This window comes from Amblyomma americanum, chromosome 1 (assembly GCF_052857255.1).
Source record: "Amblyomma americanum isolate KBUSLIRL-KWMA chromosome 1, ASM5285725v1, whole genome shotgun sequence".
Lineage (NCBI taxonomy): Eukaryota > Metazoa > Arthropoda > Arachnida > Ixodida > Ixodidae > Amblyomma > Amblyomma americanum.
In genome coordinates, this window is record NC_135497.1 from 97,851,115 (window position 1) to 97,877,039 (window position 25,925).

Here is a 25,925-nt window from a genome sequence, read left to right on the forward strand (position 1 = left end):
TTCTTCTTTCACTCCCTCCTTTATCCCTTCCCTTACGGCGCGGTTAAGGTGTCCGCCGACATATGAGAGACAGATACTGCGCCGTTTCCTTTCCCCCAAAAAAGCCAATTAACTTTCGTTTCCTTTTGTTGCAAGTTTTGTTTCCGTTGAATGTAAACAATATATCTGCGAAAATTTCACAAGAGAAGTGTGGCGCGCCGCCACAGAACTGGTTTGGCGAGAGTGAAGACCAAAGGTGCCACGAAATTGCTTCACACCTTTTCACAAAATAGGGGGCAGCTTCCAAGCTACGACAGCCTTGCCACGCAAAGCACGCAAGAAAAGTGGACTGCTTAAATATTGCCTTCAGCACCGAGATTTCATTAAGGAAGCTGCAAGAGACTGCTTATTTAGGAGACAAACAGCCCGGAATTAAAGCGTGGCAGTGCACCTGGACCGCCCGCTCACGCTGCCATATTGCAACGCGTGATAAGATTGGGGACAGTATGAGACGGGAGCAATATTGAGATGCGGGAACAAAGCAACCCAGACTAAAGAGGAATCTCTGGTTAACATTTTGGCGAAAATTGATTTGGGCGAGGCATGCAATGCGTAGAACAGATTCAAGCTGTGGTCTGTTAGGACAGCGCAGCTAGCTTAGTGCCGGGAGGCGGTTGGGTTAATGAGAGGTCGGTAAATTTCCAGGGATGCATTGACCGCACGTGGCTGGCGCAGGACGGTTGACTGGATGTCGGTGGATGGGGCATTTGGCCTTGGCCTACAGTGGACATAACCAGGCCAATGGGGATAAAGATGTCCGGCAGACGCTTCGCATGTTCTCTCGCTGACTAAGTGCATGGGGGCTAAGCGGGTGCTCGCTGCATAAGTGGGGCGGGGGGGGGGGGGATTTTCCATTGTCCACAAACAGTAGAAGCCTTAATTATAGCACGCGCTTCATGCCTCTCGCATAAAAAAATAAATATTAAATGCACCAAAGCGAGATAAAATGTCATCGGTTTTGTCGAAACCTGAGTTTGTTAAATTATCCAGGAATAATTGCGCGCGTATTACAGCAACATTGTGGCAGTGTTTACACCTAGAGGCTACAGTAGTAGCCGGACTCCAGAGTAGCTTATTTGAGACATAGGACCAAGTTATTGGAAACTGCCAGAGTAATACGTTAGGGAAAGGAATGTCGGGTGTCGTTTTTACCTTTTAGTATGCACTCTCTAAGATAGCAGTGTGAATGCAGGCGTTCATTTATTCCTAATTTTAGCCTTCTCGTGCCCGCCATGTTCGTAGGTCCACACTCAGGCGGACGCCTTACCTGGACAATGAAGCTCACCTATGTGTTTGAGCGTCCACTTACGAGGCCGCATAGGCAGGATGGTATCGCTATCCATATCATCCAGGCGAGCAACTTAGATGAAGCATAGTAGACATCTGCTTACACCCGCTTTCATCACGTATATAATAATAATAATAACAATAATAATAATAACAATAATAATTGGTTTTGGGGGAAAGGAAATGGCGCAGTATCTGTCTCATATCGTTGGACACCTGAACCGCGCCGTAAGGGAAGGGATAAGGGAGGGAGTGAAGGAAGAAAGGTGTCGTAGTGGAGGGCTCCGGAATAATTTCGACCACCTGGGGATCTTTAACGTACGCTGACATCGCACAGCACACGGGCGCCTTAGCGTTTTTCCTCCATAAAAACGCAGCCGCCGCGGTCGGGTTCGAACCCGGGAACTCCGGATCAGTAGTCGAGCGCCCTAACCACTGAGCCACCGAGGCGGGGCTCACGTATATCGACAATCCTATCTTTAAGCGCATCACCGGTACAGTCGCAAGCAACTGATCTCACTTAAAGTTCATACCTCGCGAGCGAATTAGTCTCGTCATACAATAGATCACTGAAAACCAGCGTGGTCTCTGCAATCAATCTATACAAATAGACTTTAGTAATGATGTAGTTAATATCTTAAACCTGAAACAACACTCCATATAGATACGGAGTGCGATTCCCATAATCGATCGCCGCTATTGGAGTAGCGAAGGTGAATACGAATACGCTTCCTTGTGAAATAGAGAACTGTCATTTTATGCAGGTTATAAAGCCATTGCAACTGCACTACCTTTTTTTATGTACATACAGGTGTCTTCAGATAAGTACGGTAATTGAGGTTCCATGCCCATTTTTTGCTTTCGGTTACGTTTTTATATGGGACGGGAAAATGCGGTGACAGAGAAATAAACCAGTTTTGCAAGAACGCTGTAGTTTTCTAGGAAAACTATTGTTTATCACAGGAGTTGGAAAACGTTGCTTTTGCGATTGTGCAAAATCACGAGTTTGGAGGCCCCAAGAAACGAAACAAAATTTTACGGAACCTGATTTTTTTTCTGTAAATGCATGTAAAATTTTGTGCCGGAAATCAACGCGTAAATATTTTCTTTTGAAAAAAAAAACGTAAATATCATTCAAAAAGTTTTGCGTGCCAGGAAGGACACCTTCTAGGACGGTAAAGCGGCAAGGAGGAGTAAGAACTTGATGCTGAAAATTTTCTTCTGTTTATTGGTCCTTCCTACTACCGTCAGAGAAGATTCGTACTTCTAGGGCATTGTGTTTCTTTAGGTAAGTGTTAAAATCTTCTGAAATTCTAAAATTTCGCAAAATGGCCAAATTTCACTCAGATTAAAAAAAAACCTCATTGCCGATTTTGTTTAAAATTTCTCTGAAGGACCTTTAGTACTGGTAAATCTAGGTTGTCAATAAAGTCCTCCGTTATACATTATTAAACCAAAATTAAATGTCCGTCGCAGACCATATTTCATTCAGTAATTATTGCTAGATATTCGTTAAAGAGTAACGGCGGTGAATTCGACTTCAAACTGAGTTAAAAGCCGCTAATAAGTGGTTAAATTATTCCGGAGCCCTCCACTACGGCACATCTTCTTCCTTTCTTCTTTCACTCCCTCCTTTATCCCTTCCCTTACGGCGCGGTTCAGGCGTCCAACGATATATGAGACAGATACTGCGCCATTTCCTTTCCACCCAAAACCAATTATTATTATTATTATGATTATCAACACTAACAAAACATCATTAGTACCTTTCCACCGAAGGCACTCTTACCCTCTCTAAATTGTTATTTCTGGCTCGGCTGCCTTCTTTGTTCTCTTGTAAAATATCGCGGCATTAACTTGCCACCTCTTGTGGCCAGATCACACATCTGCAGTCACTAACGGCGGCAACCGATACCTCGGATTTCTTCGCCGTCATTTAAAACTAGCTGCCCCTTTGCCGAAATTTGCAGCCTGCTTAACGCTCGTTCGGCGAAAATTAGAATACGCATGCGCGATTTGGGAACCAACATCACACGTACCTTTTTAGTACTCTTGAATCAATACAGAATTAAGCGGGCTGCCCAGTTCATTCACCAGGGCTATATCTACACTAGCGCATCTAACCCGAGGTCACAAGCCAACCTTCGTGCTCTCGTTCTATGCAGTAACATGCCAAGCTTAGTCTGTTCCACAAATTTTAATCATTCACAACCACCAGCTCCATTATCCCTCCCTCCCATCGAACTTCACAGCGTATCAACCACAGCAAAACTGTTTAGCTGCCGCATGCGAAAAAGTGGAATCCGGACTGCGAAAGGTTGGAACGGTTTTCCCACTGAAGCCGAGCTCCACACCAACCCGCAACGTTTCAAGAATGCCATCGACAAAACCGGCTGCTGATGTATGACGCCATATCCATCATGTCGTACCCCGTACCTCCCTTATAAAAATGGTCTATAGACTGTCTATAGACATTTTATAAACTCTATAGACTCCCTTTAGACTTAGATTTTTTCAATAGACTGTCTATAGAGAATCTATAGACTAAAGTCTATAACCGCCCTAATATCCTTTTGTCTATAGATGGTCCGTAGACTACCTATAGACTGAAGTCTAAAACCGCATCAATTTTCTTCTGTCTATAGATGGTCCATAGACTATCTGTAGACTTAAGTCTATAACAGACAATTTTCCTTTGTCTACAGACGGTCAGTAGATTATCTTAAACTAAAGTCTTTAACCGCCTTATCTCCTTTTGTCTATAGACTGTCTATAGATCATCTATAGACTGAAGTCCATAACAGACATAATTTTCCTTTGTCTATATTCAATCAATAGATTATCTATAGACTAAAGTCTATAACAACCTTAATTTCCTTCCGTCTATAGGTGGTCCATAGACTATAGACTAAAGTCTATAACCGCCTTAATTTTCTTCTGACTATAGATGGTCCATAGAATATCTGTAGACTAGTCTGTAACAGACAAGTTTTCTATGTCTATAGACAGTCAAGAGATTATCTATAGACTAAAGTCAATAACTGTCTCATTTCCTTTTGTGCACAGAAAGTCTATAGACCATCTATAGACCAATGTCTATAGTACACAATTTTCCTTTGGTGTAGTAACAGCGCTAAGAACAGGACAGAAGTGAAACATGGAAGCACAGGGACGTGTTTGACTTCTGTCCTGTTCTTAGCGCTGTTCCTACACCATGCAATACCAACTAGCCCGTCAACTCGCTCTCCTAAATTTTCCTTTGTCTATAGGCGGTCAATAGATTTTATATAGACTAAAGTCTATACCTGCCTTATTTCCTTTTGTCCATAAACAATCTATAGACTATCTATAGACCAAAGTCTATAACCGCCATAATTTCCTTTCGTCTATAGACAATCTATAAACCATCTATAGACTAGTCTATAACCGGCTTAGCAGTCATTTGTCTATAGACGACCTATAGACAATTTAGAGACCAAAATCTAACCGCCTTAATTTCCTATCGTCTATAGACAATGTCTACTCTTTATAACAATCCTAATTTTATCTAACAATTTATACACTGCCTTTCGACTAAGTCCATAAAATATCCATTTCTTTTCGCACTGCGTGCTGAGTAGAACAGCATCGGGCCGCCGCGGTGGTTAAGTGGTTATGGGGCTCGGCTGCTGACCCGAAAGACGCGGGTTCGTTGCCAGCCGCGGCGGTCGAATTTCGATAGAGGCGAAATTCTTGAGGCCCGTGTAGTGTGCGATGTCAGTGCACGTTAAAGAACCCCAGGCGGTTGAAATTTCCGGAGCCCTTCACTACGGCATCCATCATCCCCTGAGTTGGCTTGGGACGTTAAACCCCACGAACCAAACTGCATCGGGTGACCGCAACTATTGTCAGAGTCCTCCGCTTCCTTTGCTATTTCAAGGATAAAAAAATATTGTCCAACGGCAATGCAATACCTTCCTGTGTATTGTTTTTAGAAGCTTTGAAGAGCTAATTTTCCTTAAACCGCGACGCATATTGAGAATATAATTAAATAATCTTTAATGCCGACAGGTAGAGCGAGGAAAGGCACCTATTTCTGAAGTAAGGGCGCTGCAAATTGTACTGCATCAAACGAACACACTCTCCCTTAAAGGAATCGCTCGAGAATATACCATTACATCGTTCTATAGTTACTGTCCAACGCGCATAAATTAAGAAGCACTTCATCAGTGATTGTACATTTATTTCTCCTTAAATCCTCCTGTAAAATAAGGGTGAATAACGGGGGTGAGAATTCAAGGATGTGCCCATCTCTCGGAAACATGATTAGAAGAGTCTCAAAGATCATGGTTCTCTGCGGAATTAAGATATGCCATTTATACCTTTGCCGTTTGCATTCACGTGAAAAAGTGCTGCAAATCAACAATCAGAAACCCAGTATATTTTCGTTCTTCGCCGTACACCTGCTGTATCGGAGGCGATAACACGCTGTTGTCCATACCGGTTTTCCAAACACGAGCACACGCCAAAAAGACGTTATGCTATGCAGCATTATAATTATTTGAAAAGGGCGCCACATACTATTCGATGGGAGATGCGGCGCGCATAGAAAAAGTAGTAAGGTTTCGGTTTTGGTTTTCGCGAAAGAAATAAGGTTTTTAAAGCGCGAGTGGAGAATTTATGCTTTAAACCAAAAGCCCTTTGTGTTCTTGGATGCTAGAGCAAGCTACACTTGGCAACAGTGCAACCAATATAGACATGACCGTGAAATTGGTTTGTTTCACTTTTTACCCATTTTGCCCGGAGGCGGCGGAAAATCATCCGGGCAGCAAACGACCGTGTGCGCCGGTGTGTCGGCGTCGGCGGAGCTTTCTCTCGCGGATTACGTTTTGATTGAAATTCAACTTAATCGTCCATTTACGGTAAGTCTACACGATTATTTTTATTCATTTGGTCTCCTTAGCCACTCTACTAAGCAGTGCTGTGTGTGCAGAGCAGATTATGTGCGCAGCGACAAACTTCCTATCCACGTTTGTAAGCGGCGTTTGTAAGGACGTTTGTGTGAGCAGCGGCAGCCGCCATGTTCTCGAATAATGCGCTTATGTCTGTGCCGCTATGTCTTTCCTAACGCGCGGAAAGGCACTCGGTGCGAAACCCGGGACGGTAAACCCTCCTCGCGAGCTCTCTACTGGCTTTTCCGTGTTGAAAGGTAGGTGCACAGCCAGAAATATCGCTTAGCCCGTGAGTGAAGGCCGAAATGAAAGTATGCGTTAGAGGCGTTTGTCAAAGTTTTAGTGAAGCGGCGGTGGAGGAATGCTAATAGAGTGATGGTTGAAAAAAAAATTGGTTGCCGGCGCAAGTGGCGAGCGTGTACAAACACCGCGAAGAACCTACGCGCTGCAACCCGTCTGCAATTCGTCCATACCTGTTATCCGAGCCGTTGGCCGCCGCCGCTGGCCTGCGGGCAATTCATTTCGAAAGCTGAGTAACGGTCGCCTCGACAAGAGATGGCTTACATTTCGTTCCGAGAGGCTCGTTCATGAACCGCGCTTACGCGTGCACAAATTTCTTCAGTACCAATTGTGCGAGAGGCAGAGTATGCGTTTCTCATCTCAGACTGCTACATTACAAAAACGCCAAAGTAACTTGGCGCTTATTTGCGCCACGAATGCAATTCTGCTCGCGCTGTTTTACTATGGCTGCGCCTTTTGATGAACACGTTAATTGTTTCGATGAAATAATTCTTACTTTGAGCGTGTTCGTTGCTTTCGTTGATTATTCTATCAGCGTTAGGTTAGGGTACCTGCATGCAAGTGTCTCCTTTTTACTGCTCTGTTCGGGCTGCACTTGAAGTAAAAATTAACTGAATTTGAGATGGTATTTCATCCTTACAATAATGAGCTTGTTGTCTGAAGCTCACGTCTGGTTCTGAAATGGCGCTGCTGCAACCACTATGTGCTGTTTGAGTTTTTCTGGATAATTACCACAACATGGAAGCGCTGTAACCCGCTTGTTCCAAAGAGCGCGCGCTGGTGTATGAGTTTGCTGTTTCGTCTTAGTGTTTCAAGTTGTGGGTGAACTGGTTTGCAGTCTGCCTGGTAGGTTTTGCATGGCTTGTGCCCATATGAGTATCGGCGTATGTACCAGGCTTCATGCAGGGTATTTTGAAGCGCTTGTTCAATAGCGGGTATAAGAATAAATGCATGAATATTCTCCAGTTCGGATCATTTTGCAAGGAGCACTGAATGTACGTTTTATGGGGCAGCATTCTCAACAGCTCGTATTGAGTCAATGATGATAAGTGGCACAAGTTTTCTAAGTATTCTATTCCAATTAATGTAAAGGGAATGCATACAGAGGTCAGTATTCGCAGTAGGTATTTAGTGTAGAGGTAGAGTGCTGCATGGAATGTGGATATTAGTTACAATGTTTTATGACAGCCACTTAGAATTTGTCATGCATATTTACTGAAATGATGAATCCAGCACGATGGCTCAGTGGTTATCGTGTTCTTCAGGTGCTCAAGTTATCATCACCACTGCAAAGTAGCGACGATAACTGCGAGCATCACATAACCGTCTCTGCCTTTGTGCAGATTACCCACTGTGCAGCCGTACATCTCACTGGTCATCGCACGTGCCCTGAAGACGGACGGTAGTCTCGAGCAGCGGACCAGGAAGGCGTGGTCGTCGGTGTCACCCGGAAATCCGGCACAGCATCAACGGTTCACTGTGGGCTATAAAAGAAGATTCCTTCCACTGGGACCTCACTTGGCAGTGGTGACCGTAACTGCGAGCATCATGTAACCGTCTCTGCCTTAGTGCAGGTTTGTGCATAATTATGCCTCACTGAATGTGATTTTGTTTTCCTTTTATGTCGGCGCTGCTCCTAAGTGGATGGGTTTTTTGTAAAAGATGCGTACTATAGCTCGTTGTTGTGCTTGCCGTCTTCCACTCACTGATAGCGTCTTTGCAACATGCTCAGAGTGCAAATATAATTTTCATCGTGGTGCATGTGCGGGAATAACAGAAGAATCATTCAATGCTAAGCGCGAAGCCAGAAAGAAAGCATGGAGATGTGACTCGTGTTGAGGCAACCACAAGGGCACAAGCACCACAGAAAATCCGCAGCATGATTCCGACGTGATACTCAGATTACTGCAGACTGAAACGAAGCTTAATGCTCTTTTGCCTTTGTCAAAAAAGTTTGATGCATTTGAGTCGCAAATGCAGTTGCTCTCTGATAAGTTTGACGACTTTCAGAACCACCTGACTGTTCATTTCTCGCTCCAACTTGCGCCGAAGAAGTCCTCAATATAATCATGACGCTGAAGGACAACTGTGCATCAGCCTACGATGATGTGAAAGTTTCCCCCGTGAAAGCTGTAGCCTCACTGATAACTCCAGTCCTTACGCATATATGCTACTGCATACTTCAAGTAGGGATATTTCCAAACCAAATAAAGCTTGCGCGTGTTCCAGCTATTCATAAAGGTGGTGCTTTTGAAGACTTGAACAACTATAGACCAATGTCAGTAAGGCAACTGAAACATCTTTACTTTATATGAATAAGGCAACTGAAACTGCTTTACTTTATATTAAACAGAAAATTCTTGACAACATTAAGAAATGAAAGCTTACTTTGGGTTTATTTCTTGATATTAGGAAAGCCTTTGGTTCTGTGCATCATGATATATTATTAATAAAGCTACCGTTCTGTGGAATCCAAGGTACAGTACATATCCTGATGGAAAGCTGTTTAATTTGCAGGGAGCAATACACCACAATAAAGAGCATCGAATCCGATCGAGGCACTATTAAATACGGAGTTCCATAGGGATTCATTCTAGGCCTCATATTATTCTTGATATATATGAGTGATATTGTAAACACCCCATGCTGCTCTGGATTGGTATTACATGCAGATTACACTAATGTATTTTTTTTCAGGTTGCAATGAAAGCTTCGTCTACAGGGAAGGAAATGAATGGCTTCACTATTTAGACTTTTGGTTAACCTTTAATAAACTAGACCTAAAGATAAACGAGATGGAATACCTGACTTTCAAGCCTAAAGGTAGCAAAAAAGATAGAGAGTTCAAATTGAAGTTCCGGAATAACATTATCAACCAGTCTAAGAGGATTTGCTTTCTAGGTGTTATCTTTCATGAAACGTTTCTCTCGAATTCGCACACAGAAGCTCTCTGAATTGAACTTTCACGTGTTTTTGGCATATTAAACAGGTTGCCAGTGAAGCAACAAACTTACTATGCTCTTTGATTCACGTTTAACATACTGCTCCCGAGTATCGTCAGACACAACACAATGAAACCTTGATTAGCTGCATCCTCTGCAAAAGCGCTCAATATGTGGTATTCGAAAATTCCAAAAATAGAACATTGCTTGCCATACTTTAAGATCTATGACATACTAGAGATCAGTAAGCTATTCAAATATAAGTTATTTCTGGAAATCGCGCACGAGTATATGTTACACCGTTCAAATATTGAGGTTCAGTACAAAAAGAAACACACTCCACATTCCCTTAGGGAAGATAAAATACAGGTGCCCCGATCTTGCACCAACTATGGTGATGTGAGATTATGTATGCAAATTTATTGAATCAATATCCAGCCATCTTTGAATTATTACCAATCTACCCATCACTACCTAAAGAAAACACTAAGACATATGTACCTAATGGAATAATAAGTCAAAGAATTTCTTTTGTGTCATGGATGATATTTCGGTCTGTTATACGTGCAAATAGTATTCGGCAATCTGTAAAAATTTTTTTTTCATATACAGAAGCATGCACACAGTCCTCAGGATTGTCCATTTGTTTTGTTTTGTGTGCTTGCATACATATTGGTTGTTGTATGATGTACTGTACTGCAAATGTGTTCGAATATGCCTATAGTGGTTGCCACTGCTGTCAGGGGTGGGATGGCCTCATCAGGCAAAAATGCCATTAGCCTCTCACCCAGGACAAATGTTGTATATTTTTTGTCCCAAATAAACTGTACTACTACTACAACCTGAATGATGCAGGTTCGATCCTGGTCTAGCCTGTCGCGTTTTGATAGAGGCAGTATGCTAGAGGCCTGTATTCTAGGCAATGTCAGTGCACGGTAAGAAACCGCAGGTGGCTGAAATTACTCCGCAACCTTTCACTACGGCGGCTCTCATAGCCTGAGTCACCTTGGGTTTTTGGACCACATAAAACCAAGCCAAAACATCGACTAGCTTTCTTGAATAGGATAGCCAGGATATATATGCCTTGTGTTGTAAAGCACATTTGTAGAGATGGAGTGGGAATTTTTTTTTTCAGTTCCTCTTATTTTTTTTCTTCCTTTGTACAGGTCAACATGCCTGGATGACTGACTGCAGACAACAGGTCGCAAGATTGCTTCTGAGGAAACTATATTCGGACCATTACTTTCAACATTTATTTTTATATGGTGCATTCTTGTGATGCATGTATTGCATATTCCTTGCCTGCATAGCTTGGAAATAAACTAAATTGTAAGTATATTGATCGCCATGTCATTTGTGAAGACCGTGTGGTGACCTTTTTCAACAGTTGTAGACTGTCTATAGGCAGTCTACAGACAATGGTCTATTAAGGTTTTTAGACAGAGCTCTATAGACAGCCTATAGACAAATATCTACAGCATAGCCAGGCCACATAACTGTGGAATGTCTATAGACAGTCTATAGACCTATGTCTACTGGACCAGTAGATTTTTGTCTATAGACAGAAATCTACATGGCCTATGTCTATAGATCATCTATAGACTGCCTATAGACCTGTGTCTATTATCAGTAGACATTTGTCTATAGACGGTCTATGGACAGAAGTCTATAGGATGTGTATGGCCGTAAATCTATAAATCTTTTATAGACTGTCTATGGACCTGTGTCTATAGACTGTCTATGGACCTATCTACTTTCATTAGACATTTGTCTATAAACTGTCTATGGACCTGTGTCTATAGACTGTCTATGGACCTATCTACTTTCATTAGACATTTGTCTATAAACTGTCTATAGACAAAAGTCTACTAAAAGTGTATGGCCATAAATCTATAGATTGTCTATAGACTGGTTAAAGGATTTGTCTTTAGACAGTCTATAGACTTCTTAGACTAAAGTTCATAGAGAGTTTATGGACTGTCTAAAGAAATTTTTGTAAGGGCTGGGGCCCTTGAGGTGTACTCTGAAATAAATATCGTCTTGTGAAAAGCCCTTCTTGTGGCGGCAACCTAAACACGTGTACTTTAAACTTTGCCGTGTGTTTTCCGCGGCAGCAGGGCAAAACACTACGTGCGCGCATTAGACCACACCTTCTTCATTGCTAATCGTAGTAGGTGCACAAAATCACGCCACATACTACGTGGCGTTCGCGTCCTACTGCAAAAGCCTGCTTTGATTGCGTTCCGCGCACTGGATAGGCAGCGCGCCCTCCCTTCCACCCTGGGAGCTGGCATGCACTTAATGGTTGATCGCAAGAGATTTATCACCAAATGAACGCTGCGGCCTAGCTATTGCTGCAGTGCCGCATGTCAGCGACAACGCTGTCAGCGCTAATGCATTCAGGCCACATCTCTCTTTCACCACCATCACGTATCAAAGCACGAATAAGGCGTCAGCATATCCAGGGAGCCAGTTATGCGCCCTTCCTTTGCTCAAAGCCATCGCCGTCTAGCCTGTCAACGCCAATGAGCACGGTGAACGCCGACATAATTCGCTTTGTATATCCTGGATTAGCTGAGCTAATCCACATCAATTCTTCAGCCAAAACCAACAAGGCAGCATGATTTGCTTGTCGCTTGCGTAGTCGAGCACTTGCGGCTTCCTAAAGTTCAGAAAGGACATGGAAAGGGAAGGCAAGGGATCTCCTCTACCTTACAGAGATTCTGAACTTGAGGCGTGGAATAAGTGTGCCACTATACCAGTGAAAAGCAAAACATTGTGAGTTTGTCACGGATCTCCCCGGAGAACACTCGGACCGCAAGAATGGACTTGGCGACAGGTGTACCCACACAGACGCACATTTATTGCCCTACGTGACACACACACACTAGCACACAAAACTAACAAAACCAACACAAAACACAAATACTATAAATACACACGACCCGGGAACACTGCTACCAGCGTCTACTACTAGCGTCCTACTGTTAGCGGTCGGCGTTCGTGCTCACGGTTGGTTCGGGTCCAGTAGCCGGCGTCGAGATGGCAATCGACGTGCTGCGGCTGGCGTCGCTGGCGGCGTCGCTAGCTGCGTCGCTGGCTGCGTTGTACAAGCTCCCGGTCCAAGCGCCCGTGAAGGTGGTGCCGGTGTTGTTGGCGTTGGGGCCACCGCAACAGCGCTGGAAACACCCCTGGCCGTAGCAGGTGGTAGCGTCCTGAGTTAACTCCCGGGAACGGGCTCAGGAATGGCAGGAAGTCGACGATGCGAAGCCGTAGAACGCGAGCTCACCAGAGCAGTAGCCGGCGTCGCTCTCTTCCAGCCGAAGCGTCCCTGACCAGCCGGAGCCTCCGCTTCTCTGTTCTCCCCCCCCCCCCCCCCGTGTCTCTGTCTGTCTGTTTCTACCAGGAAGAAAGAAAAGGAAAGTGCACAGGCCTGCTCACTGGCTCAAGCCGAGCCACAATCGCTACCACGTGCAGATAGAAGGAGAGTTGAAAGATGGGATAGAAAGACACGATAGTAAAGACGCGCTAAAGACAAGGCCGATCCTGGAGGTAGTGCAATACCGGGCCAACCGGTGGCGGGAGTGAAGCATTCTTCAAACTCTCCGCCACATTTCCAAAAATAAGTCCAACTTGGACCCGTAACAGATACTCTACGGGGTCCGGACAATCGCGCTCCTTCACCCTTTTATATGTTGTTGTTGTTAGCCTATCAAAAGATGGCACATACCCACACTGGGGGATCGGCCAAGAATCGAGTGGCTGTTCACTTGAACGCAGGTAATAAAAAGGAAAAGCACGTGGGAGCGCAACACCGGTGAATTGTTCCTCATGAACAGAAAGGGGATGAGAGTTTCGATTTAAAAATTATAAGAATAATAATAGAGGGAATAAATAATAATGGTTAAGTCAAAATGTAATAATTGATAGAAAAGAAAAGTTTGGAACACTTAGCAAGGCAGTCGGTGAGATTCTATCAGGAAATTTAGAACAGCGGTACAAACAGATCTGTGGCTGAACCCAAATGTGCTGGCGCCAAATGATAGCAAGAGCGGGCTGCTCAAACTAAGGCCAAGATGCTGCAAGGGCTCCTCCAGCAACCTTTTTCTCAGAGAGTTGAATCGGCGACAATACAGCCAAAACTGTTCTATAGATTCAGGCTCACGGGAAAATGCACAAAGGGGAGAGAGCGCCAAACCCGACCTGTGTAAATAGAAATTTAGAGGGGGGATGCGGCAGCGCAGCCTCGTCAGTTATACTTCAAGCTGCCGAGAGCAACAAATTTTCCTGTTCCAATAATATTTAAGGTGCTCATAATCCGCCGATGTTAAAAGTGATGTGTCTTGCGTGCTTAAAAAAGCACGTCGTCGAAATCTAGATGCTGTAATATAGGCTGTAGCCGGGATGATTGGCAACACGGGGCCACTGAGGGAAGCCTTTGCGAGATTGTCAGCAATCTCATTTACTGTCACACTGCTGTGACCGGGAACCCATACTAAATGAACAAGGCTCAAATGCGGAAGGAAGTAGGGATAAGAAAGTTGTTAAAATGGGACCGTGAACATGCGCAGCGAGGGACGAACACAAAGATAAAGAATCAGTAATTACTGCAACTGCTGTAATAGAGGGGTCTAGCTTGCGTAGAGCAAGTACAACTGCTAGAAACTCTGCTTGAAAAATAGGGGTGAAATTTGGAAGGCGCAGTGAAAAGGACCAGTCTAAATGCGAGCAAAATATTCCCACACCTGCTTTTTCATTGCATTGCGATGCGTCAGTGGCTATTGCTATATCTGTAGCAATAGCCTTTTACAGCTTTGGCGTTAGTCCACGTAAGTCTTGTCGTCGTCTTCTCCTTCTCTTCTCCGCCAATCATCTCTCTCCACCTCACCGAATGCTTTTTTTTCATCTTCTTTATTCTTCGGTTAATCCACGTCGTCTTCTTCACACCTCTTTCCTTCATAATTTTATCTTATACTCTTTATTATATATGACAGCTTTTTTTTTGGCAAAGAGTACGCTCTTTAGGGCTTCTGCATGCCGAGCGTACGAACGACAAAAAACGTTCGGACGCCGCGTTTCTGAAGCATCGTAGTTGGCGAATGCGTCGTGGCCGTGTATCCCGTAGTGGTTCAGTCAGGACGCTGAATTAGCACCGGCTATATCGCTGGTCGGCATACGTCACTTGAAAATACGAGCATGACAATCTCATTCCGCGTGGAACAGATTCCGTAATATTTGGTTCGAACTTGCTCTTCTCTATCTAAAGTGTTCCGCGTGAAAGCTCGACATCGTTGCGCTGTCCGTGAGCAGCCGCGTTGGGGCTTTCTTTCTGACAGACGCTAGTGCACGGCCAACAGAAAGTGTCGCGTTTACACTATTTACAGCGTACGCAACGCAGTAAGAGATGCGTACGCAAGCTTACTGCGTACGCCCCAACTATAAAAGTATCCAGTGTCTATTGAAACGTTGCTGTAAATGTTTTGCCCCAACCGAAATCTATAACCGCTTTGGTGATGGTCTATGCGCATGTGTCGTGATGTTCTCTAGTATGTTAGCATCGATTCGCTAGTGCGAGTTAACAATTAAAACTGAACTCCATTGATCTTTAGTGTCCTGATTTAGTGCCGCGCTGAGCACGAATTGCTTGTAATTCAAGAACAGACGATGAAGTCGCCAGGAAGAACGAAAGGCAAAGTGTGATCGAAACCAGGGAGGGAGGACGATGAAGCTCAGAATGTTGTCCTGACAGCCGTCTGGCGGCGTCCTCTTGCGACCGTGCGCTGCATCCGATGATGACGAACGCGGCAAGAAACGCGACGCACGAGCTGCATACACGGGATGATCGCGTGAACGAGGGCGAGCTTTCTCCATGCATCTGCACGAAACGCTTCTCACGCCGACGTCTACGCAAAACCGGGCAACTACTCGGGAAAAACTTTCTGGGCAACAGCACTATAGAAGCCTCGAGCACGAGCTGCGAGCTTACAGGCCATTGTCGTCGGCTGGTAAGTGAGCGGGAATAGCGCGCTTGTGGAAGCCTAACCCTCCCGCTCGCAGCTTATAGTACAGAGACACAAGTTCTCTCCGAGTTGTGGGCTCGGAGATCTAACGAAATAAAACAGAGGAAGGAATGACACCCAAATGAAGAAATCAGAGTGCACCGTAAAGGCTTTATGCATTTATTTATCAAGCATTCCTAACCATGGGACATATATTCAGACACGCACAGTCTTTCGTTCATGAACGTGATAAATGCACACATTATCACACACACACGCACAGCCCTACCGCCGACCTCGCCGCTTCGGAATTGGTGCTTGGCCAGAGCTTGCTTCTTGGGTCGTCATCGGGTCCGGGTCAAGATCAGCAGCAGAGTCCGGAGCCGCCGGCAGTGCCGTACTTGAACCATGTACCGATGGAGGCGATGCATCCAAGGCCATCGAACGCATATCGCAACCCTGGTTCACGGGAAAGGGTTGGAAGCCTTCGAGTATGACGTAGTCTTCGATTACGTGGTACAGGACATTCTGCCGGGGTTGCAGATGGGCACGTAGAAGTGCGCGAAGCACGATTGGTGGAGGCGCCCTTTCTTCTTGGTACCGTGGCGCGCCGAAGTCCATCCTGCTAGAGCGTTCGCCATCACGATCACCGTTCGCTTGTTCCTCACTGCTCATATTGTATCCCGTATGCTGGGAAACTCAGGGAAGAAGACGTCGAGGAGTGTCGATTCTCGAGCTCCACACTGAAACGCGATCGCCTGAGTCTGACACCGAACACGAACACGACTCGAGCACGTGATGAACGCGGTCACGTGTCAGGGTGTGCACCTTCTCGCTCGAGGAGATGCGCGTCCTTTCGACTTCCTTTCTCCTTTCACACCCTCCTTTATCCCATCCCTTACGGCGCGTTTTAGGTGCCCAACAATATATGAGACAGATACTGCGTCATTTCCTTTCCCTAAAAACCAATTATTATTATTATTCGAAACCGCGTGAGCCTGACACTGATTTTAACGCGACAGCGTTAAGGAGCTCGTGTAGCGAAAGGCCGGTGTCGTCGGCGTCTTTGGCCTTGGGAGAGAATTCTGAGACAGGCGTCATTTCCTTTCCTTAAAAACAATTTCATTTCAATTTCCTTCCCTTGCGGCCTGGTTGGGGTGTCCACCGAGATTTGCGAGACAGGCGTCCTTTCATTCAATTGTCCAACCGGCCACGCGTCGCCCCGAACGGGCGTTAACGTTCCGTGGACTCCTCGGCAGGGCTGCAGCACGCTGTCGCGTCTCACTCTCAAAGACGAAGTTTAAGCGGTCTTCAATTTTTTTAAACCGACAGTACTGCTCTGCTTAACTTATTGACCATGTTTTGCAGTTCATCTCCTCAGTGACTTAGCAAGGCAAATGTCATCAGCGAATCGCATGTTACTAAGGTATTCTCCATTAACTCTTATCCCCAACTGCTTCTAATCCAGGCCTCTGAATATCTCCTGTAAACAGGCGGTGAATAGCATATATATATATATATATACATATATATATATATATATATATATATATATATATATATATATATATATATATATATATATATATATATATATCTTCCATTATTCTCACGTAAGGCTCTTCTACACCCCGATTCCGAAATGCCTGCATAACTGCTGAAGTTTCAACATAGACAAACGCTTTCTCGTAACCTATAATGGCTATATGTAGAGGTTGGTTTTACTCTGCGCATTTCTCACTTTATTGATTGTGTCAATGTGGCCCATTGTCGAGTACCCTAACGAAAGCCTGTCTGATCATTTGGTTGATTGAAGTGTATGGTTCGACTGACTCTATTGCCGATTACCTTAGTAAATACCTTAGAGTATTTACCTGTACGGTATATAATCACCGGCATGTTTTTTTTTCACACCGTGTGCTGTGCGATGTCAGTGCACGTTAAAGATCCCTAGGTGGTCTAAATTCTTCCGGAGCCTTCCACTACAGCGCCTCTTTCTCTCTTGCTTGTTTCAATCCCACCTTTCCACCCCCTATCCTCATTGCGGGATTGAGGTGTCCACCAAGAAGTGTCATGGTTACCGCGCCTTTCATTTCCTGATAACCAATCATTCACACCTCCTGGCCAGTGGAGCTCGAAAGAGTATTTTGTTGCAGATTTGCGCTCGTTGCAGGCGGGAAAATCGGGATCCTGAAGAACTAGGGCGTTAATTTTGCAGTTTATTTTCTAGCTGTTTTGCAGACTGGTCTCGATCATGCAGGGCCAGGGAGTTTGGCCGCGCGCCTGGAATGCCGGGGAACTCAGGGAGTCCAGTGGCCGGAACCACGAGACTCCCCGAATCGTTCAGAAGCTTCCAGTGCTCGGCGGCAGCGGCTGCTGTAGACTGTGGATTCGGATTGGCCCCAGTCAGAAGGAGGTTGGGTCGCTGCTGACACGGGAGTGATGAAAGGGCCCGAGTGCAGTAGGCAAACGTATTTGAAGTGCTTGAGGTCCGCGCGTACCGCAGGGAATGCATGATAGCTATTTAATCGGTAACAGCTGTTTAAGAGTGGTCGAAGCAAGACGTTTTAGTCAGTGTTGTCTAAGGCGACAGCAGCATCTTCGCTAACGCGCTGGTAGTTTAGGAAAAAATTTTGAGGGCACTTAAGTTTGCTTACGTGGGGGAATGCGAAAGCATGTGTTTTGAGGAAGGGAAAGGTTTAAGGAAACGAAAGGGTGCAGTCGTTCTCACATCTCGACATCTCGATGGACACCTCAACCGCAGCTTAAAGCATGTAACTGAAGGTGCCTATGTCATCGGTCCGAACCCCTGTCACAAGCTAGCCTCAAACTTCACTAAAACATGTAAGCTATATTCAAAGAGATGCTATGACACCGCACGGAACGCTGTACGACGAACGGTTGCTCAGAATTTTGATGCAAAATATGTAGTCGGGAATGCTGCCACCCCATTGAGGTCAGCCAGTGATGCCATCACTGGGATTTGATCTACACCTTCATGGATTAGGGGATGGGGGATTGGTATGACGTGATATTGCATCCTTGTCACATGACGACTTGGTATGACATCACATTCATATTACGTCACCATTAGGCATGCTTAATAGCCTCGGCGGTACCTAAACATATTGATTAACATTAATTAGGTATGATCGTTACCGTTATCTAATGATGTAACGTCATTGTCTGCATCGTGTGACTCGTCTGCTCGTGACGTCACATGGTGCCGTTTCTTGCGAACAGTTTTTGCGGACATGACCTTGAGACTGCCCCGTCTGATGCTTTCGCATTAAAACAAATAATAATAATAATAATAATAATAATAATAATAATAATAATAATAATAATAATAATAATAATAATAATAATAATAATAATAATTCGTTTTTGGGGAAAGGAAATGGCGCAGTATCTGTCTCATATATCGTTGGACACCTGAACCGCGCCGTAAGGGAAGGGATAGAGGGGGTTGTGAAAGAAGAAAGGAAGAAAGAGGTGCCGTAGTGGAGGGCTCCGGAATAATTTCGACCACCTGAGGATCTTTAACGTGCACTGACATCGCACAGGACACAGGCACCTTAGCGTTTTGCCTCGATAAAAACGCAGCCGCCGCGGTCGGGTTCGAACCAGGGCACTCCGGATCAGTAGCCGAGCGCCCTAACCACTGAGCCGCCGCGGCGGGTCATTAAAACAAAAGTACTGTGTGTATCTGTGTCCGCGGTAGGCGTCTCTAAAAAAAAAAGAACGTTTGGAAAACTGATGGTTTCAAAAAGGAGAGTGCATACGCATAGGTTTTTAGGAGTCGAATTCAATGTAGCCTTAAAGTTATTTGAATTTGTATTTAAAAGAAGGATGAATTCCAAGATTAATGCTCGCTGTCAGGGGCGACGATTTCCTGCCGTCTTTGCATGTCCATGGTTACGTGATCGTTTTGTCGGGAAGACTCAGCGGCCGAGATGGTTCATCTTGCCCTGCTTAAGTGGCGCTTTGGGTGAATCGCGGTGCAACAAACACGTGTGAGGCAATTTCCATGACTGGGAATGCGAAGACAGTGTGTGCGCGTCAGGCGCGATAGTCCTGTTGCCCTAAGGAGAATTGGTCTTCGGCAATGTGAGGGTGTGTAGAGGAAAGCACATCTGGTGCAGGCGTCCGAGTGCAAGAGCTGAGAGTAAAAAAAATCTTTATTCGTTGCTGTATCCTGCAGAAAAATAAAGGTGAAAACCCACACAGTGCACACTCTCCTGCACACATGCTATACAGTCGTACTGCTCGTACACATACTATTTATCACTGCGCTTTATAGGTGCATGGTAACTGTGCCACCAAATTTATACAAAGAGTAGAATGGGCAAGAAAAAGAAATAAAAATAAAATTCCCCAGCTCGCGCCAAATTTATACAGTCGACACTAAGTGGTCTGCTTCCAGGTGTCTAATCCTACACTACGATTGATCATGTTGGTTTTTTTGTCAGCATTTGCATGCGCACTAAGCTCGCTCACCAAGGCAGCGTCTTCTACTGCAGTCAGATGCTGAGGACAAGGACGCACGATGAAATTCGTATCTGCATTGCCGTGCTGACCTCAAAGACGTCGGGCGAATTCGAGGCCGCCGCTGTCGCGTTTAGCTGGAGGCGAAGGACAAAAGGCTCCCGTGTGCTGTGCAAAGTCAATGCACGCTACAGAACGCAAGCTGATTCTTTCTATTCTTTCACGCTCTAATCTTTCTCTACGGCGCGGTTCAGGTGTCCACCGGGAAGTGAGGCGGTTACTGCACCTTTCCTTTCCCTAAAGCATTTTTTTTTTTCATTTTGACACCACGACGCGCTTGAGGAGTCGACCAACAGTGATACAATGACGGCGCCTTTGCTCGTAGTGTTCTCTTACCCCCGAATGCAGAAATGTAACTTGGCTCGCGCTTCGACTCAACTTCGGCAAGTCGAGTCGAAGCACCAAGGCGGCTTCAGAACGGCCAAGTTGGGTTTCGTGTTTCATAGATGCTCAACCTGACTTGCTTCGTCAAGTTAAGCGCGTGCTTGAAAGCGAGGGCGCATTGCTCGTCTGGGGATGAGAGTATTGAACAATCTATTATAATAATGCCCATTTTGCTCCTATAAAACAACGAATCTCGTTCAGCAGTCATAAACAGGCACTAGGCGTGAGTGACCTGCATAAAATTGCTAACAATAAAAACTACATTTCAGTGCTACCCGCTGCTTCCATTTGATTGACGTTTTTGGCTGGCAACGTGCTCCACATTGAGCCAATCCTAGTTGAGCCATAGCCAGTTTTTTCCATGCTTTTCCTGCTCCTAGCGGAGACCAGCGCCTCAGTTCACGTTCGAGGAAAAGGAATTGTTATTGTGTTTTGTTAACGCACGTCGGCATATATTAGAGTGCAAAAAAAACCGATGTGTCGTCGCTGGCAAAAAAAAAAAAAACGCCGCTTGGAAGGAAATTTCCGGGCTGTTTAACAGCAATCACGGGGTGACCCGACGTGACCCCAATCAGCTCAAGAAATGCTGGGCCAACCTAAACAAAAGTCGAAGGAAGAGGACGCGAGGGAAAAGAGAGATCGCCACAAGACAGGTGAGCGCGGCTTGCAGGCCGTTTACAAGTGTTTGTTCCTGCATGCTTTGTATGCCATGGATAAGGGCATGATTGTTCTACTTCGGTCGGCGTAAGCAGCGTGGACTGGAATGCATAGTTGTTTAGGAACAGTGTGATAACACGTAAATGGGCACGTAATAACGTTTCGGTGCAGTGTACTCTGCTTTATTTACAAACGCAGATGAATGCAGCCTGCGTTAATCGTGTAAATAATGCCCAAGCAGTATCCTGTACAGCCTCCGTAATTTTTAAAAACTACAGAGAATGTTTGCTACATTCAAGTCAGTACGAAGGCATGCGATTTCTGCTGCATAGAAGACTATGATGAGCGGGCAGTGCAGTGGGACGGAGGGCTCGCGCCTGGCCAGCAGCGAACTGACAACGGACGATTTTGCTCGGAGTTGGTACCATTCGCATACTATCGCGCCGCGAAGCCAAATTGGGTGCACCGTAGACCAGACGGTGTCTACACTGGCGACCTTCATGTTCATGAGGAAACTTGCCGCGCTATTGACAGTTGCTTGGTACTATTGAATATCCGGAAGGCTGTACATACAGCTACCTACCTTTACTCATTCCTGGCACTGCTGGGACGGGTGGCACAAAAACGTAGCGAAAACAACAAACAGTTGCATGCATTGGTGTGCCTTTGGTTGCTTTTGTGTGGCACTTCATGAACAAAATATTTTAATGGCGCATTGTCTATAAATTAAGAGTAGCTTCACTGTGTGCGGTGTCTTTTTTCTTTTCAGGAGGAGGGTCAGCTCAATGCACTGTGAGAGCTCAAAGTGAGCAAGTCATTGCTGTTGCCAGCCACATAATGACCAGGGTAGGCAACCAGACTGACTCTGATGGAGGCATCGACCTGCCACCAGTGGCAAGTTTGCCTGTTATAAGATTGTTGCAGCCAATGGTGGATGGAGCAGGCAATGAAGAATTCTATTATGCAGGTAAAGAAAGCACTTTGCATGTTGTAGAAAAACAGCACTCCTCTCTTTATATTCCTTTGATGACAACGGCAGCGTGTACTGTCAATTGACGCTGTTTCAATGTTTTTTATTGCCTTGAACCTGCTATGAGGACTGTACAGTTCATCTACAACAAATTATAAAAATCTAATTTAATACAACACTGTGGAAAGCTGCTCTACATGTGGTTGGCTGAATGTTTGTGCAGATAAAGGCTGCATTGGTTGACAGTGCGAAAGGATGACCTGCTCCAAGCTGCATGTTGTTGGACAGCACTCTGAAGGCATTTTGACTTGACGGCTTATATTCATGTGAGTGGTATGCTGTGTTCCTGTAGCGGAAGGCGAGGAGTTGGTTAACCGTCGGACACCGAGGGAGCAAGCATTCAGTGCTGCAACCTGAACTGCATTCATTATGACATTCTCTCCTGATGATGTTTTTGAGTCTTGTTTGCCATTCCTGCCTCACTTTAAACGAATGCCAACTTTAATGCAGTTTCATTATGCATGCACTCCTTCACATAAATTTTCATATCTCTGTGTACTTGTACATGATGGTGCTCCAGGGATAAGGTAACAACATTCTTGTTGTGAATAATGGTGCAGCTTGCCTATGTGTAATGCTCAAAGCCTTTTCGAATTTGGCTGCTAGTTTCAAGGAAATTGTTAGTTTTGCAATGCAGAGGTTTCACTCGAAGCGCATGTTTTCTGTAGCCCTCAGGCTCAGGCTGCAGTATTTGTCACCTTTCTTGTATGCCTCACCTTGGCATTTGTGTCGCATATATGCGGCGAAGCAAGCAGGCAGGCATTACAAGGAAACCTTTGCAAAAAAAATGAAAGTGGATTAGCTCAGCTACTCCAGGATATACAAAGTGAAAGCTGTCGGCGTTCATTGGCATTGACAAAGTTCTAGACGCTGATGATTTTGAAGAAAGGAAGGGCGTATAACTGGCTCCCTGGGCCAGAGGACACGCATGAGTACAAACTAGCAAATATACTAAAATTGAAAAGAAACCCATTGAATGAGCAAAAAAGCTGCAGGTGCAGGGTTAGAGGATAACCACATGTGTAAAACTCGGGGCCTGCGTGACTATCACTACTGTATCAGCAGAAAAAAATAAAGTGAGGTCATCAGGCATAATTCAGAGTGAAAGGTGAGGAATATGGCAGAACAAAACAGAATGACTAAACTGGGGCCCCCAGAAACAACGGCAGCTATTTGGCGCCGAGAAGGGCAAGTGGTGCCTTATATAAGAACATTATAAAGCTTTCGTTATAATGTCTCTTCACCAATTGACCCAACAATCTGTGCTGTTGAGGCAGACAGCTAATGTGTTGTAAGCTTAGATTTGTCCAACTAATTTTTACCTTTTCTTTATTACAGAAGACGACTGGGAACCTCCGCTCGTGGATGAGCCGCAGTCACCGGCGGCTGCTGTTGGTAAGAGTGGGGCAACTCCAGAAGCAATTGAGCAGGAGAGCAATCTCTTTTTTCCTGCTGTGCAACCTGCTGATGCTTCCAGCACAGCTGCAGCAGGCTGCAGCAGGCTGCAGCAGTGCTACAGTTGCTTCTGGAGCTGCCGCTGGGCCCACTACTGCTGAAGCAGTGGCCACCGGTGACGCTGGCAGGGCTCCAAGAGGGCGGATGGCCCTTTTAGAAAGGTCTCTGGCAGATGAGAACGAATATAGAGCGGCCTTACTGCGTGGAGAGCATGAACTGCGTCTGCAGCTGATGCGAGAGGACCACAACAGTATTCTGCAAGAGCGGCAGAAGAAAAAACTCCTTGATATTCAGAAAAAAAATTGGAATTGGAAATCTTAGAAATTGAAAAACAAATCAAACTTGAACAGCTTCGTAGGCTGCGAGAGGCACCAGAATAAACTGTGCCTATGACTGAATGAAACTGGAATGCTGTGTGAATGCTTGCACAAATATTATGTGGCAAAGCTACATAACTACACTTCATTTGCACATGTACCGTTTTAAGCACATGACTCGTTGGGAACAGACATACAGCCCCGTCACCACCTTGCATGCAAGTCTGACAAGCTATCGCATAGCAGGAGGCAGGTAGGATGGTTGCGTGGTACTTATGCTATGGCTATATGGATCTTTGGATGCAAACAGCAATTTATTCATAGAAATACACATTGCTGTATGCTACAAATATGGCTGCTCTAGGAAGGAAAAACCTCCCCTGGCATTGCTTGCAAAACCAACAAGCAGAGAAAATTGCAGGCCACATTGTTAAAGTTTCCATGTATAAAAAGTCAACAATATTGGCTCAAGCAAGTCAACACCACATAAATGCTCAAAGGCCAACACCGCTCTCTACTCCTTCCATTATTTTTGCTGTCTCATCTAACCTAAACCCTCGCAGCTAGTGCCTCCTACTCAAGAACCGAAACCCTTAAAGAATGCGATTCCTCCTATGCTGTCTACAAGGTGGGCCCATAGCTTGAGTCAATACAATGCCACAGCCTCCCGCTTTGCTGAAGTAATCTATTGCTTCAAAAATATGGCCACCACATTCCTGTGACAAGCCGCACTAGGCATGACAAAAAAGACTATAAAGAAGCATGCATCAAAAAAACACTTGCTGGTGGCACCCACGTTCTGCTATTTCAAACCCCGCCAAACCATGTAACAATTTCAAAACATGCCAGTTCTCGATGAGTGGAATCAGCACAGTTCCAAGAAGGCCGGCTCAAATGCAAAGCCAGATTTAAGCTGTGACAGCCAACCAGTAACTGCATGTACAAATAAAAAGAGGCGCTAGTCCAATTGTTTGCATGTAAAAGATTTCACAACAACACTTGCGAGCTAGAAGTAGCTACCTAGCTACCTAGTCAAACCATTCATTGAACACACAAAACAAAAAGTTGCAAACACTACTGGGGTCATAAATTATCTTTCAGTGGTCCACCATGACTGCGGCAGCAAGGTGTTCCCAAACATCAGTAGTGCCCGCACACAATGATCTCGACTAACTGTTGGTGTTGGCTCATGACGACTCACTTTATGATCTAGGGTTTGTATTCAGCCATGCAAAGCAAGGCACCTAACAAACACCAGGTGCATTTGGCTCGAGAACAATGAATATTGAGTGCAACTGCTCGCAGACAGATTGTGTAGCCTTAGCAACAGTTACAGGAGTTCTATGTACGACCATCACCTTTGCACTTGGAAATTAAAAACGCTAACAGGTCACACACTGTAGGTTGGTATGTTTCACCATGACACAACAATGCCTGGAATCCTCTCCGCACATATGCTGCTTCTTTCGCTTCTTTCTCTGTGCCAGTTACTGCCCGTTATGCAACTTTGTTGTAAGAGATTGAGCTGGACGAGGCATGTGGATCATGTCAGGAAGCCCATTTCAGACCTAAAGAATCGACCTTTTGCACCATACTATGACAACAACCAACTCCCACTTTAAACAGAGACGAGAGAGAGCGACAATGCACAACAAACCATTCGAGCATGATTCCTTGAAAAGAAGGCTCCAGTGTGACAGCTGAAGGTTCGACCGTTCTACACAATCTTGAAACCAAACCAAATGAAAAGAATACACTCATGTTTTTTTTACCTCAATACAGCCAAAAAAAAGTGAAAAATTTAATAACTGATTCATAACACACCTCTGTTGGCAAGACAGAAAACAAAACTTCGCAGTGATCTGGAATTTCTTCATTGTAGGCAATTGGGAACGTCTCGTTTTGTTGTAAAAGGGATATTTGAAATTAATGATTGTGCAATGGGTTTTCCGGGCAGAAAGTACAAAGCGCAGAACAGCGTTCACAGACAGTCAACGGTTCCAGCAGCACCAACCCGAAGCACGCGCTTGCCGAGA

At 45.1% G+C, this 25,925-nt stretch overlaps 1 protein-coding gene and 1 long non-coding RNA gene across 3 annotated transcripts; both read left to right on the top strand.

Annotated features, from left to right (window-relative positions):
* Positions 1-6,099: 6,099 nt before the first annotated feature.
* LOC144134313 (uncharacterized) lies at positions 6,100-10,835 on the top strand. 2 transcript variants are annotated; one of them, XR_013315126.1, is made up of 3 exons: positions 6,100-6,227; positions 7,901-8,131; positions 10,666-10,835. It is a non-coding gene; the product is annotated as an uncharacterized LOC144134313 (long non-coding RNA). The 2 variants fall into 2 exon arrangements; XR_013315127.1 differs by lacking the exon at positions 6,100-6,227 and adding an exon at positions 6,357-6,514.
* Positions 10,836-20,824: 9,989 nt separating this feature from the next.
* Positions 20,825-23,673, top strand: LOC144112738 (uncharacterized). Its single transcript, XM_077645569.1, has 3 exons — positions 20,825-21,083; positions 21,857-22,054; positions 23,456-23,673. The coding sequence occupies exons 1-3, from the start codon at positions 21,014-21,016 to the stop codon at positions 23,671-23,673; spliced, it is 486 nt and encodes a 161-aa protein (XP_077501695.1). The 5' UTR covers positions 20,825-21,013.
* Positions 23,674-25,925: the final 2,252 nt, after the last annotated feature.